The sequence below is a fragment of the Euleptes europaea genome, chromosome 4 (assembly GCF_029931775.1).
Source record: "Euleptes europaea isolate rEulEur1 chromosome 4, rEulEur1.hap1, whole genome shotgun sequence".
Taxonomy (NCBI): Eukaryota; Metazoa; Chordata; class Lepidosauria; order Squamata; family Sphaerodactylidae; genus Euleptes; species Euleptes europaea.
This window is the reverse complement of record NC_079315.1, coordinates 76,849,903-76,863,459: the sequence shown is the minus strand read 5'-3', so window position 1 is coordinate 76,863,459 and position 13,557 is coordinate 76,849,903. Positions and strand designations below refer to the sequence as shown.

The window sequence follows — 13,557 nt, the reverse complement described above, 5'->3', positions numbered from 1 at the left end:
CTGGTGGCAGACTCTAATAGGGAGAACCGGGTTTGATTCCCCACTCCTCCACATGAAGCCTGCTGGGTGACCTTGGCCAGTCACAGTTCTCTCAGAACTGTCTCAGCCCCACCTATCTCACAAGGTGTCTGTTGTGGAGGGGGGGAGGGAAGGCAATTGTAAGCCACTTTGAGACTCCTTACAGTAGAGGAAAGCGGTATACAAACACCAACTCTTCTTCTAAATGCAAAGGTTTAGCCAATTAGCTTTATCTTTATATTTCAATACTTTTCAATATTTCTGTATTTCACATTTCATTTAATTTTCATGCTGCCAGGAACAACTGGTGTATCTAATGGGGTACATCATTAGATGCTGTTTCCCAGCTCGCACCCCTTTTATAGCTTAAAAAGTAGGGTCTCTGTGGGTACACTGTGTTTCCTTATTTTTTTTCCTGCACAGCTAGTAGCAATTTCCAGAATCCTTTTGTGTTTTTTCTTATGCTTCTACTAAAACCTTAATTTACTATAATTTTGCTTATTAGAGAGTAACTTCTGGACTTGTTTTTGGAATCATGCTGTGGCGAATAGCACAAAAGCTACAGATGAGAACAATATCACTCTCTCTGCGGAAGAGCAAGTTTATTCCTTCACAGTACTTGCTCTGAAGTGCAAAATTCACAGGGGGCTGGATTTAGAATGAAACAGAGCACAGTACCTGTTCAGACACAAAAGCCCATGAGAAACTCTTAGTATAGATATGCCCACCTATGCCCTCCGAACATTGGTCATTTGACCAGTCAAATATTACCAACCATCAGTCAAGGTTTTTTAAAGCATTCCCCCTTACTAGAACAAAAACAAAGATAATGTGGTCATCCATAGGTTGATATTTATGCTAACTGCCCTAGACTATTTATTTGTTTATTTAAAGCATTTGTAGCCTGTTTATCTGCAAGGGACTCCAGGTGTCCGGAGCTAATTATCTGTTATTGTAAAACAATAGGATTAACGTGTTGTTTTAAAAAATACAATGAAGTATTATAACATTTAAAATTAGTTATGTCGAACAATTCACTTCATAGTTCAGGGGATTTTTTGTTTGCTTGCTTTTATTCTGGACCACTGGATGGCCTGTCTATAATTTCAAATTTTAAAAAAGATTAGACACAAAAAGGAAAGCAATAGCTAGTATAAAGAAGAAGAAAAACAGGTATGAAAGGCCCAGCAGTCAGCAAGCATGTTTGAGATGTCTGCAGTTATAGCTGTTTGGCTGCTTGGAAAAGCACAGCTCTCCACACACCTTTGCTAACAAGTGACACCATAAGGAAAGGAGAAGATAAACTGTGACCTACACAGTGTCACGGTCAGCTTCAGGGTATATCTGGCCATAAGGAGATGGTGAATCACCACCCAACTGACCAAACTGACAATATCTGACTGGCCAGTTGACCAGAGTGACAACCCTATGCCCTCCCACCAAGGGGAACAAGTGGATTGGTAATTCCCTGGCCACGTAACTTAACCCTTTTTTTTCTGGGGGCACACTGGGTGGTCGGAGAAACACCGCCTGTAAATAGACATTCATTTATTTCCACCTCCCTCCCCACAGACAGGAGGTGATGCGCATTCTCCCCATACTGCAACATTTCATCAGGCCCTATGAGAAACAGAGCAAGGTTATTAATATTCTTTAAAGCTACCATCACTCAGGATTATTATCTGAAGATTTTGTACTTTAAGCTATTACTGGAGATTGCTGCAGTTGTTATGAAGATCAGCTATGGAGATTACAATTTTACTCAACATTTTAGAGAAGACTACTGTTTTGGGAGAAGAGGATAGTTATTTTTATTAATGTAAATGCTTTCAAAAAAGTTAAGTCCTGCACATTTTCTCCACCACGTAATGCCCTCTACATCATCTCCTTTGAAACTTAACTTTTTAAAATACCTAGCTAGGACTGTCATAATGTGTGTACTGTGTTGGACCACGCTGACAAAGCTCCTCCAGGCCTCAGAATAGAAGGAACAGGAAGCTGCAGCATCTTCATCCTCTTCCCTTTCTTGGACAGCTATCTCCCTTCCAGCAAGAAGTCCTGTCCGCACCTCTCCTCCCTGGAGCTTCCTTTATGAAGAATGCCTGCCCTACCTCCTTCTCCCAAGGGCCAATCACATCCCCGCTTGTCAGATTATGGCACTTGTTCTGGCCAATATGGAGCAATGGGTGGGGCATTCTCTCTTCCCAGGGTAGCTTTCAGGGTAGCTAGAAGGGACTCTCCTTGTCTACTTCTTAATCCCTCCACCAACCCCTGGCTTCTCTCTTCCCTACTAAGGCTAAGGGCTTGTCTCCACCCCAGCCTGCAGCTTGTCCTGGCTCAGCTGTCCCTGGCTTCTTGCCTGGGCTGCTGGGTCTGTTGGCAAGGCTGTTGCCCTCCCTGAGGGGTGAGGTCCCCTTCCCTAGCGGTCTTGGGGTCTGCTGGGGCCTGCTCCAGTCTGGCACAGGTGTCACCAGTCTGTCACTGGCTGATGACATCATTGGCCTTGTCAGGATGAACCCAGGCAGACTCCTGGCCCCGGCAGCCACTGGCCCCACCTGGCGTGGCTCTCTTTCCTGCAGCTGAACTGGCTGCGCTCCTTCCAGCCTCAGGTTAGTGCCTGCTGGTCTGATAGTTGGGGAAGGCCCTGCCATGGCTGCTAGGGGTCTGGGCCAGGCATCAGCTCATTCCGTGTCATTGTGCATCAGCAAAGCATGGATAAGCAACCAGCTCTAATTGCAGAGGCCAACAGTAGCTGATCAATGTGAGGTTGCTACAGACGAAGAATAATGTCTATTGCCTTATGGGACAATACTTTTTTTCTATTCAAAAACAAGTGAATATGGCAAAAGTGGGATTTAACACTCTAGGACATGATTAAACATTTGGAAACATTAAGAACACTTACTAAATGGACAAAATACTGGTTTTCTGGAAGATTTTTAACAAATGAATAGTGAGGAATTCAAAAACCAATACAATCTTTCTCTTGGGATCATAATCAACCCAAACCAACCTGTCCATCAAAGAAGAAAAACCGAAACCCTTTATGGATCAGTTAGTATGCGGAACCAATGCTGCTAGTATTCCGCTCTCAAGTATACAGTGATTAAATACTGCATACTCCATCAGTTAGGGATCAAGTCTCATATAATGAAGAAGTAATGTTCAGTGGATTGAAAATCATGGTCAGCTCAGGCAAACTTTACCAATGGCCATTTTACAGCACCACATTTTTTAAAAAATCATAAACCAGGAAAGAAACTCTGCACTGTAGCAACCAAACAGAGGACTATATTTTGGAAAGAAGTGCTTCTAGAAGGACGGGCAGATCAATTCTAATGGGGGAGGGGCGAAGGGGGTTAGGAGCCGGGGTGACCCCTGGGTCGGTGTTAGTGCCACTTGTGCCGGCTAAACTGGCACTAACAACAGCGCAGGGCCAGTTACGCCAGCGCTGGGGAGCAGTGGGACAGCGCAAGACAGGGATGCCAGCATATCTCTGGCACAGGGTTTCCTGCCAGCGCCAAAGGGGGTGTTATCAGGGGCAGAGCTAACTTTAGTCAGCTCCCAAAGCCCTTTTGCCCTGGGAACACCCTCTTTAGCAGGCGCAAACTTGCGTCTGCTAAAATCACGGCACAGCCCCGTGAAACCTTATGGAGCGGTTTCACAAGGTTTTCTTTAAAATAGCATTTTTGGCTTGCTGCGCCTGGCAGCAATCCGCTCAGGGGCCAGTGCAGCCGCGCCATTCCCGGACTGTCCTCCATCATCACAGACTAAGGGTGAAAATGCATGGTCGCTTTATCCTCCTTTAATCCCTGTTTCAGCCAGGATCCCATGTGTTTCGCCTAACCCATGCATTTCGCCTAATGTGAGTTCGATCCTGGCTAAAACAGGGATTAAAGGATGATAAAGCGACCATGCGTTTTCGCCCTAAGAATCCATCTGCAGTGACAAATTGATTAAGGTGGTTCTTGAAACACAAAAAGAAGGAATGAAGCAATACAAAAGCTGAACATGATTTGTACACCTTAACAAGCAACTACATCTCCTCTTTAAAAAAAAATCCCTTTGGTTCGGGTTTCCACATATTGTAAATCAATACAAAAGGTTTGTGATGACTCAAAAAATAGATATCGGGAGGGGCGGGGAATCAAATATATTAGGGATTTGGGCTGGCAAACTGCTCAGATGAAACTAGTCCAATTGAATTTGACTGTGGAAGGCAAAAATAAGGGTTCTAAAGGTCTGTTGCATCATCAAAAAGATACTTTAAAAATCACATACCTGGCAGATAGGACCAAAACTTTCAAACTTTGAATATTTGGTTAGTTCTACAGCAAGCGAAAGCCTTTCTAAACATTCCTCCAAAATACCTATAGCACGTTTTTTATTTGTATAGAGAGGAAAGAAAGGTCACCAAATTAAATACTTCTCACTGTTTGCCTCGAAATGAGTGGGAAACATTTTTGACCAAACAAGCGTGACCTTTTCAAAAAATAGAACCCATTATGACTAGAATAGAATTATCATAAACCTTTTACAGCTATTCTTTCTGTCTAGTGGAAGTTTTAGTTATGAGTTCTATTGTGCCAAGGACAGACCAGTCTTTTCCAGACACTTACCCTCTGACAGCATGAATAAGTCTCAGTGACGGATAGGCAGTTCGCACTTTCAATTTATTCTTAAGGATTAATGCATTAACCCACTCCACATGCTTCTCTCCGCCTTTGACCATGAAAGCTGGGATCCAAAGGACACTGTCATTCAGCATGGACAGTCTATGCACAAATTTTTCTCTGTCACTCTCATTCCGAAAGCCTCCAAATGCTCTTTGTACAACTGATGGGTTCATGGTAATAAAATCTGATTTAGTTCCCACATCTGCAGCAAACTCCACCACGGGAGCTAGATTGCACCTGAAGAGGAAGAGATTAATGGACAAATAAAAATAAATATGAAACATTCACTTAGACAAAAGGCACACATGATGTAACGGCCGGAAAGAACGCGGCCAGCTGCTTCAAAGCAAGTGAGCAAACAAAGAACCCAACAAATAACCATGGCCATCCAGCATGGTTTAACATAGCATTGTACTGATCATACACACCTAACAATCTGAATAGTATTGGGTGTAATCCAGAAGCGTCCTTAATCCCACTGAAATCAACAAACCCTAACTACTTAAAATTATACACCAAAGTAAAACACTGCATTCGGCTTCATTTCTTAGTGAATGTCACACCAAACTTAAAGCACATTACTTGGAAATGAAGTTCCACTTAAGTGAAGGGAACTGACTTCAGAAGAGCAACACACTACGATCAGGATGCAAGACAATACAACTGTAAGAACATAAGGAGAGCCCTGCTGGATCAGACCCGTTGTCCACTTAGTCTAGCATCCTGTCTCACACAGTGGCCAACTAGTCTCTCTGGAGGACCAACAACAGGGAATAGAGGCTGAGGCCTTCCCCTGATGTTGCCTCCTGGCCCTGGCATTCAGAGGTTTACTGCCTTTGAATGCGGAGGTCCCCTTTAGTCACTACGAATAGTAGCCACTGATAGTCCTATCCTCCATGAATCCCTCTAATCCCCTTTTAAAACTGTCTATGCCTGTGGCTATCACCACATCCTCTGGCAACAAATTCCATTTTTTAGTTACTCACTGAGTTCAGGACTATTTTCTTTTGTCTCTCCTGAATCTACTGCCGATCAGCTTCATTGGATGCCATTGAGTTCACATATTTTGGGAGAGGGAGAAAAAGTTCTCTTTGTCAACTTTTTCCACTCTGTGCATAATTTTATAAACCTCATATCCCCCTTAGTCATCTGTTTTCTAAACTGAAAAGGCTCAGACTAGGGCTGTTGATTCGGTAAAAACCGAACCATAAAAATACCGAATAAATGCAAATTCGGTAAATTTCTGGTTCGGGTTTACCGAGTCCACAAAATCTGGGAGGTTGGCAAAGCTGTATTTGCCATTCTCAAATATCTGGGTTTCTGCGGCTCCTGTGGGGGCATTTTTACAGGAAGCAGTCCCAAATTTTCAGGGTAGCTAGAAGGGACTCTCCTTGCAAGAACCCCCCAAGTTTGGTAAAGATTGGGTCAGGGAGTCCGGAGTTATGGGGTTTGGAAGGGGTCGCCCCATCCTCCTCCATTCAAATGCATTGGCAGACTCTTTAATATGATCTTACCAATGTATCTGAATGGAGAAGCTGGGCTTTAAATGGTGGGTGGGAAAGTTCGCCCAGTGCCTTCACAGAGATACAATGTGATACACTTTGTCTCTATGGAGGTATGGGGTGAACTTACCCACTGTTTAAAGCCCAGCTTCTCTATTCAGATACATTGGTAAGATCATATTAAAGAGTCTGAACACAGCCACTTTGCCAATGCATTTGAATGGAGGAGGATGGGGACGACCCCTTCCAGACCCCATAACTCCGGACCCCCTGACCCAATCTTTACCAAACGTGGGGGTTCTTGCAAGAAGAGTCCCTTATAGCTACCCTGAAAATTTGGGACCTCTACCTGCAAAAATGCCCCCGCAGGAGCCATGAAAAGCTGCAAAATGCATTTATTGTGTTTAAATGGCCGAATTATTTGGGAATGTCGAATTTAAAGCCGAATTCCCACCTATACCGGTATAGGGGAATTCGGCATTCTGGTTTTCCCGAATTAAAAAAGGCCATTTAAACCCGAAACCAAATTAAACCGATTTTTTTGTTTTGTTTTCAACAGCCCTAGCTCAGACTCATCAGCCTTTTTTACATAGGGAAGATGCTTCAATCTCTTATCATCTGGGTTGTTCTCTTCCATACTTTTTTCATCTCTGCAATGTCCTTTATGAGATACAGTAACCAGAACTGTACACGGTATTCCAAATGAGGCCACATTGTAGATCTATACCGAGGCAAGGTAAAATTGTCTATTTTATTTTCACTCCCTTTCCTAATCATTCCAAACAAAGTTTGTCTTTTTCATCAATGCTGGGTTGACACTTTCATTGACCTAGAATTCCAAGATCTTTTTCTCTCTCAGCCTCAGCAAGTTTAGAACCCCATTAGCCTATACCTGAAGTTGAGACTTTTTGTCCCAATGGGCATCACCTTATACTTACCAACACTTAACATTATTTGCCACATTGTCACCTACCCCCGCAATTTGTGGAGATGAAATTCGTTTACCAAAAATGTAAACACTGCATCAATATACAGCCTCATGCTACATAATTTAAAACTAATCTATATTTCATGATGAATAACCTTTGAACTATAATGTATCTTAAACAAAAATCTATCTTTAGAAAGATTTTCTCAAAAAGCACTTTATTTTTTAAAAAATCTGATTTAAATTTAAAAATCTGATTTTTAAAAATCATTGATTTTTATCCACCCTGCTCTCCAGTCTTCTAGTACAGTAGCTGAATTTAGTGATAGTTGATCTACTAACCAGTATATGAAACCTATCTCACATTTGAGTTCCCTATGATCTCTTGGGTATATGCCATCAGGACCTGAAGACTTATTAGTTTTTAATATCTCCAGTAGGTCTAGAACCTCATCTCTCATCACCTCAGTTTGACTCATTTCTTCAGACTACCTTCATGAAAATAGTGGCTGCAGCATTGGTAAGTGCCCCACACTTTCCACAATAAACACAGAAACAACAGATTCATTGAACTCCTTTGCCATCTCCCCATCTTCCTTTAGCAATCCCTTTATTCCTTGCTCATCCAAAGACCCAAATGCTTCTCTGACTGGTTTCCTGATCCAGATATATTTAAAGAAATGTTTATTGTTTGTCTTGATGCTTTTAGCAACCTACTCCTCAAATTCTCCTTTTGCATACCTAATTATTGACTTGCATTTCTTTTGCCAGAACCTGTGGACCCTTCTGTTCAATTCATTGGGGCAGACCTTCCACTTTTTAAAAGTAGCTTCTTTACTTTTTATAGCTTCCTTGACTTGCATTGTTAACCATTTAGGCATTCTTTCAGACTTAGCAGTGACTTTCCTAACCTGTGGAATGTATTCTGTCTGGGCTTCAATTAGTGTGATTTCAAATAGCTTCCAAGCATCCTCTAGGGATTTGACTCTCCTGTGTTTCTCTTTCAGCTTCCTTTTAACTATTCCATTCATTTTTGTAAAGTTCCTCTTTTGAAATGAAATGTTACAGTTTTGGGCTTTAGGGCTAACTTTCCATTGACATGAATGCTGAACTTAATAGCACTGTGGTCACTGTTCCCAATTGGTGCAACAACCTCTACATCTTTCACCAGGTCTTGAGCCCCACTGAGAACCAAGTCCAAGATAACTACTGTTCTGGTTGGCTCTGTGAGCAACTTTTCCAGTGCACAGTCATTCATGATTCCTAGGAATCTCATTTCTACAGCATGACTCGAGCACATGTTTACCCAGTCAATGTGAAGGTAATTGAAATCTCCCCTACCATCATAACATTAGTCACCCCCTTATTACCTTCTCCATCTCAAGATCAGCCTCAAAGATTTGATCAATGTGTGCTTCCCTTCAGAATAGTGCTCATTTACTGAGTTTGACAGTTATCTATTATTAAAAAGGTAAAGGTCCCCTGTGCAAGCACCGGATCATTCCTGACCCATGGGGTAATGTCACATCCCGACATTTCCTAGGCAGACTTTGTTTATGGGGTGGTTTGCCAGTGCCTTCCCCAGTCATCTTCCCTTTACCCCCAGCAAGATGGGTACTCATTTTACTGACCTCGGAAGGATGGAAGGCTGAGTCAACCTTGAGCCGGCTACCTGAAACCAACTTCCATTGGGGTTGAACTCAGGTCGTGAGCAGAGCTTGGACTGCAGTACTGCAGCTTACCACTCTGTGCCAAGAGGCTCTTTATCTTTTATTAGGGTACACATAAAAGCCCTAAGACTAATCAAAGGGATCATTCCAGGACTGGTGTTTCAAATAATAACATAGCACTGCCTAAATAATTAAGTACAATAAATAAGGTCCATTTCCTTCCACAGTTGTACATATTGGAAGAGATCAGAGTGCTCCACATGAAAAAGCTTCCTGTTGCACTCAGTGTGAGGAGTTTTCCTTCCCATATAAGACAATGTGAAACACTCTGCATGTTGGCATGACCACTTAACTTCACAAACATGTTACTTTTTTGTTGGAAAACTCCCAAGAGAACTGAATTAAAGTAAAATAAAATGCACTGTTTGTTTGTTCATTATGCTAGGTGATTTACAGAGCAAGCCTAATCAGAGTAACTAACACCCAACTAAACCCGCTGAAGACAATGAACTGAGAAGAGTGTTACTCTTAGTACTGCACTGTTTTGATCACACCTTCTAACTAGAATTATTCTGAATTTGAATTCAAGCATCAATAAAGCATGAAAGGAAAAAAGTTGTTATGTCCCACTTTTGAGAAAATATTGCATCTCTTTCAAAATACAGTTCCAAGTTTCATTCTGCTTTGCTTTTTCTATGAATGTGGAACTTTGGTTGTATCCACTTAGTAAGCCTCTCCCAGTTGCTCTCATAACTGTGCAAATGCAGAGGCATTTGCTTTGGCAAAGGGGCTTCCAGATGCACGTTTTCAGCACACTTTTCTGACATCAGCCCCTTGTGGTCACCATTTTCCCCACCATGCCACCAGAGGGCTTTTAAAAAAAGCATTACTTGTTATAGCACTATAGCAATTATCTTTTTTTTTTTAAGACCTCAAAAAACTCTCTGGTTGTAGAGCAAGGAAAATCAGATGACAGGGAAATGGTACAGGAAAGTTCTTGTGCAAAAGAGCACATTACCATCCAGACAGCATGATAATGTGCACATCTTTCCAAAACGATCACAGGGGAAAAGCATTGTAAGAATGGTGAAAAATTGTTAAGAGAACAACTAAAGAACAATGTCATATAGATGTTTTCCCCTGCCCCCTCCCTCAAAAATCTGATTGGTTTGGAACCAAAAGTAGAAGAAAACTTCCATGTGGAAGCAATTGTTGCATTACTTGCAAATACAAATTAAGAGGGGAATATAACTCTTGAAGTATAGTCACAACACCCACTAAAACATGTCCTGATCATTTAGAAAACCCATTCCACTCTAACATTTTCATATCCATTCTAAATTTTCTCTAAAATGTATCTAGAAAATACTGTAATCACAGCATTGATTAATTATCAACCGGGATAGTGGGAAACCAGTTAAGAGTTGTCAATGTGCTACTTCATACAATACCACAAAGTACTATACAACAACCAGGTGTTTTCTAGTCATGGAGAGGCACCTCAACAGAAGGTAATCTTACATCAGTATATTGTCGAAGGCTTTCACGGTCAGAGTTCATTGGTTCTTGTAGGTTATCCGGGCTGTATAACCGTGGTCTTGGAATTTTCTTTCCTGACGTTTCGCCAGCAACTGTGGCAGGCATCTTCAGAGTAGTAACCCTACTCTGAAGATGCCTGCCACAGTTGCTGGCGAAACGTCAGGAAAGAAAATTCCAAGACCACGGTTACACAGCCCGGATAACCTACAAGAACCAATTATATCAGTATATTTGTCACCAGCTACCAGCCAATGTCAGACTGCCACCCTGCTCATATGGAAACCTGAACCAAAGGGCCAGAAAGCTGACAGGCATTGTGTACTTGAGGTACAACTCTGGCATTCTATAATTGCCTGGGATGCTTTCCATACTCTTAATCTGTTACTGCAGCACCAAATTAACAGCACGGCAATCTGTTTGTACCTTTCTCTAAAATACACCTGTGTTTATGCACAGGCTTCTAACAGTGAACAAGGGAATGGACTACTGACCTCTAAAGTTCGTATTTGTCTGTCAGTTTTATCCTGTCCTTTCTCCAAGGAGCTCAGGATGATATACATGATTAGCCCTTGCTGAATTTTACCCAAACAAGGATCTTGCATAATAGATTGTGCTGGCCCAAGGCCACCCATGACTGAATGGGGAGTTGAACACAGTGCCATGAGTCCCATCTTGGTCCCCATGATTTTCCTATTACTAATTATGCTTGAAAACCAGGCTATCCCTCCAGGAAATGATTTTAGTCAGAGAGGAAACAGGACAGCAAATCATAAAGCCCCAGACAGAAGGATAGGGTTTCTCCTCAAAAAATAAATCAACTGATTGGCTTAACACCAGTCAGAGAAGGAACAGAGCTAGGGTTGCCAGGTCCCTCTTCGGCACCGGCGGGAGGTTTTTGAGACGAAGCCTGAGGAGGACAGGGTTTGGAGAGGGGAGGGGCGTCAATGTCCAATTGTCACAGCGGCCGTTTTCTCCAGGTGAACTGATCTCCATCGGCTGGAAATCAGTTGTAATAGCAGGAGATCTCCAGCTAGTACCTGGAAGTTGGCAACCCTAAACAAAGCACCTATCTATGCAAGAGGGTGTGATTAAAGCAAAATAGAGAAAACGCTCAGGTGAGTGTTACGACTGCCTTTTCCTGCAGCAAACCAAAAAAGAGGAACTCCTTGTAGGTCAGGCCTATGTCAAGCTGATGGGGTTTGGGATCCACAAAGAAATGTAAGCCATCACACTAGGGAATCGATTTAAATAGCTTGCATTAGCTTACAACATTATTTTAACTCTGTTTAGCATCCTCTAACGTATCTGAAATCCTTCCATTGTTCCCTTTTCCTGTCCAAATAGTTATATGCAACTTTCCTCTTTGTCTGTTTTCCAAATAACATTACTCTTTTAATGTAAGAGAGCCTGTGTCCTCCCCAGACCATTGGGTTGCAGGAAGAGTGGGTTAGTGGATGCAGGCTCTCAGCTGAGCCAGGCCATGCATTTAGCTACATGAGGTGTGTGATTGACAGAGAGAGGCAGGCACAGGCCTATCGCTGAGAATATGGTGCTGTTGTGTCAGAGTAAGCAACAGTGAATGGCTTCAGGAAGGCTGGGGAAGCAGGGTCCTGTTTCTCACCTTCCTCTGCTATTCCCCCTGAACCACAGTGATGGGGTCTCCCCACTTCCCCAGTCAGAGCTTGTTGCTAAAAGCCTCTGCATGGATAAGCCAACTTTGCCCACTTGTGGCAATGGATAGTAAGTACCTTGGAAGTGCAAACACCCTTCCCATCCCACACAAGTGACTGATTCCACAAAAGACTATGCAACTTCTCTGGGGCACCTCATGCTCAACTGGACAAGTAGGGTTGCCAAGTGGCTTGGAATGGCGGGCAATTGCCTGCCAATCCATCAGCCGGCTCACAGCAAGGATCACAAGTGGCCGCGAGCAACATAATCCCGTCACTCAAATGGGGGTTTGAGCGGAAAATTGTCTCATTGCGCTGCCACGCTTCCAGAAGTAAACCGGAAGTGACGGGATTGCATCACTCCCAGCCGCATGCATACGATACCCACTCTCAAAATCCCCCAGGGGGAGACCTGGCAACCCTAATGACAAGCCATCGGTGCAGACTGCTGGTTACCGCCAAACAAGACCTCAGAGCAGGACGAAGCGCCTAATACATCTAACTCACAAGAAATACTGGAAGTATCAGAATAATACACCTGGTCTCTGACATTAAAAAAAAGCCTGGTTTCCCCCTGTATATCCCCCAAGTAATTCTAATCCCTCTTAATGTTTTTCGAATAATGGAGGGATGAACATTCTTTAATTGGCGATGATTCCCCCCCCCATCTGCCCCAGAAGTGTTGCCTTCTGACTGCTTTGCCATTTCAAACCTCGCAGTCAGACATGACGATCTAACAACTGCTCTTGAGATTTCACAAAGCATTTCATCTTATAAACACTCCTGCAAGCATTTCAGCCATCTGCACCATGGCCCTTTCCATTGACTGAACCTGTTAATACAAGCACATGTCTGAAATGAGTGCCATTCTCCAGGCGGCATATTGATTTGAAGAAGCAGGTGTGTGACTATAAATATGAACACTGCGAAAAATATCAGTGATTCATCCCATCCTGGAAAAGACTGCAGTTCTACGGATTCCTTTGTCACAGAAACTTGCCCTAATATTGTTTTTCTGGAAGAGCTGGAAATCTAATCAGATGATGGGCCAGAAAACAATGACAACAAAAGAACCTAGCACAGAAACATGACCCGCATGCTATTTTAGCCTTAATTTGTGACCATAGGAGATGAATGTACATTTTAAGATTAAAAACCTCTGCACCACCACCACGAGATTAGGAAAGGGTAGTCTCCTGCAACCACCATCTAAGACAGCCAAATAATTGACAAGGAAACTAGCATTTTAGGAAGAAGGCTGAGACTACAAGGCTTCTTGCTGACAAGCTACTTTTCTATGCAGAGGGGACGTTTGGCTGATGGTACAGAGGAGCATGAAAGCAAGTTGTACAGTCCAGACAGAATGTCACCACCACCTCAGCAAGAACTAGGCTTTAGCCTGCTACTACTCCTGAGAATCTTCTACTCAAATTCTTTCCCAAAGGTGGGATAGCAAGAGACCAAGAACAGCACACTATCACCTTCTATTCAAGGTGTACACCTGAACCAGCCAATATTTCCAAACAATGTTTTGCTTTTTTCTAATGTTCACAA

At 42.7% G+C, this 13,557-nt stretch overlaps 1 protein-coding gene across 1 annotated transcript in view; it reads right to left on the bottom strand.

The window, feature by feature from the left end:
• Window positions 1-13,557, bottom strand: part of ST8SIA4 (ST8 alpha-N-acetyl-neuraminide alpha-2,8-sialyltransferase 4) — a 113,481-nt gene that overhangs the window by 51,228 nt on the left and 48,696 nt on the right. Inside the window, exon 4 of the mRNA XM_056848491.1 lies at window positions 4,638-4,931. Coding sequence (XP_056704469.1) covers window positions 4,638-4,931 — 294 coding nt within the window. The remainder of the gene's footprint in view (window positions 1-4,637; window positions 4,932-13,557) is intronic.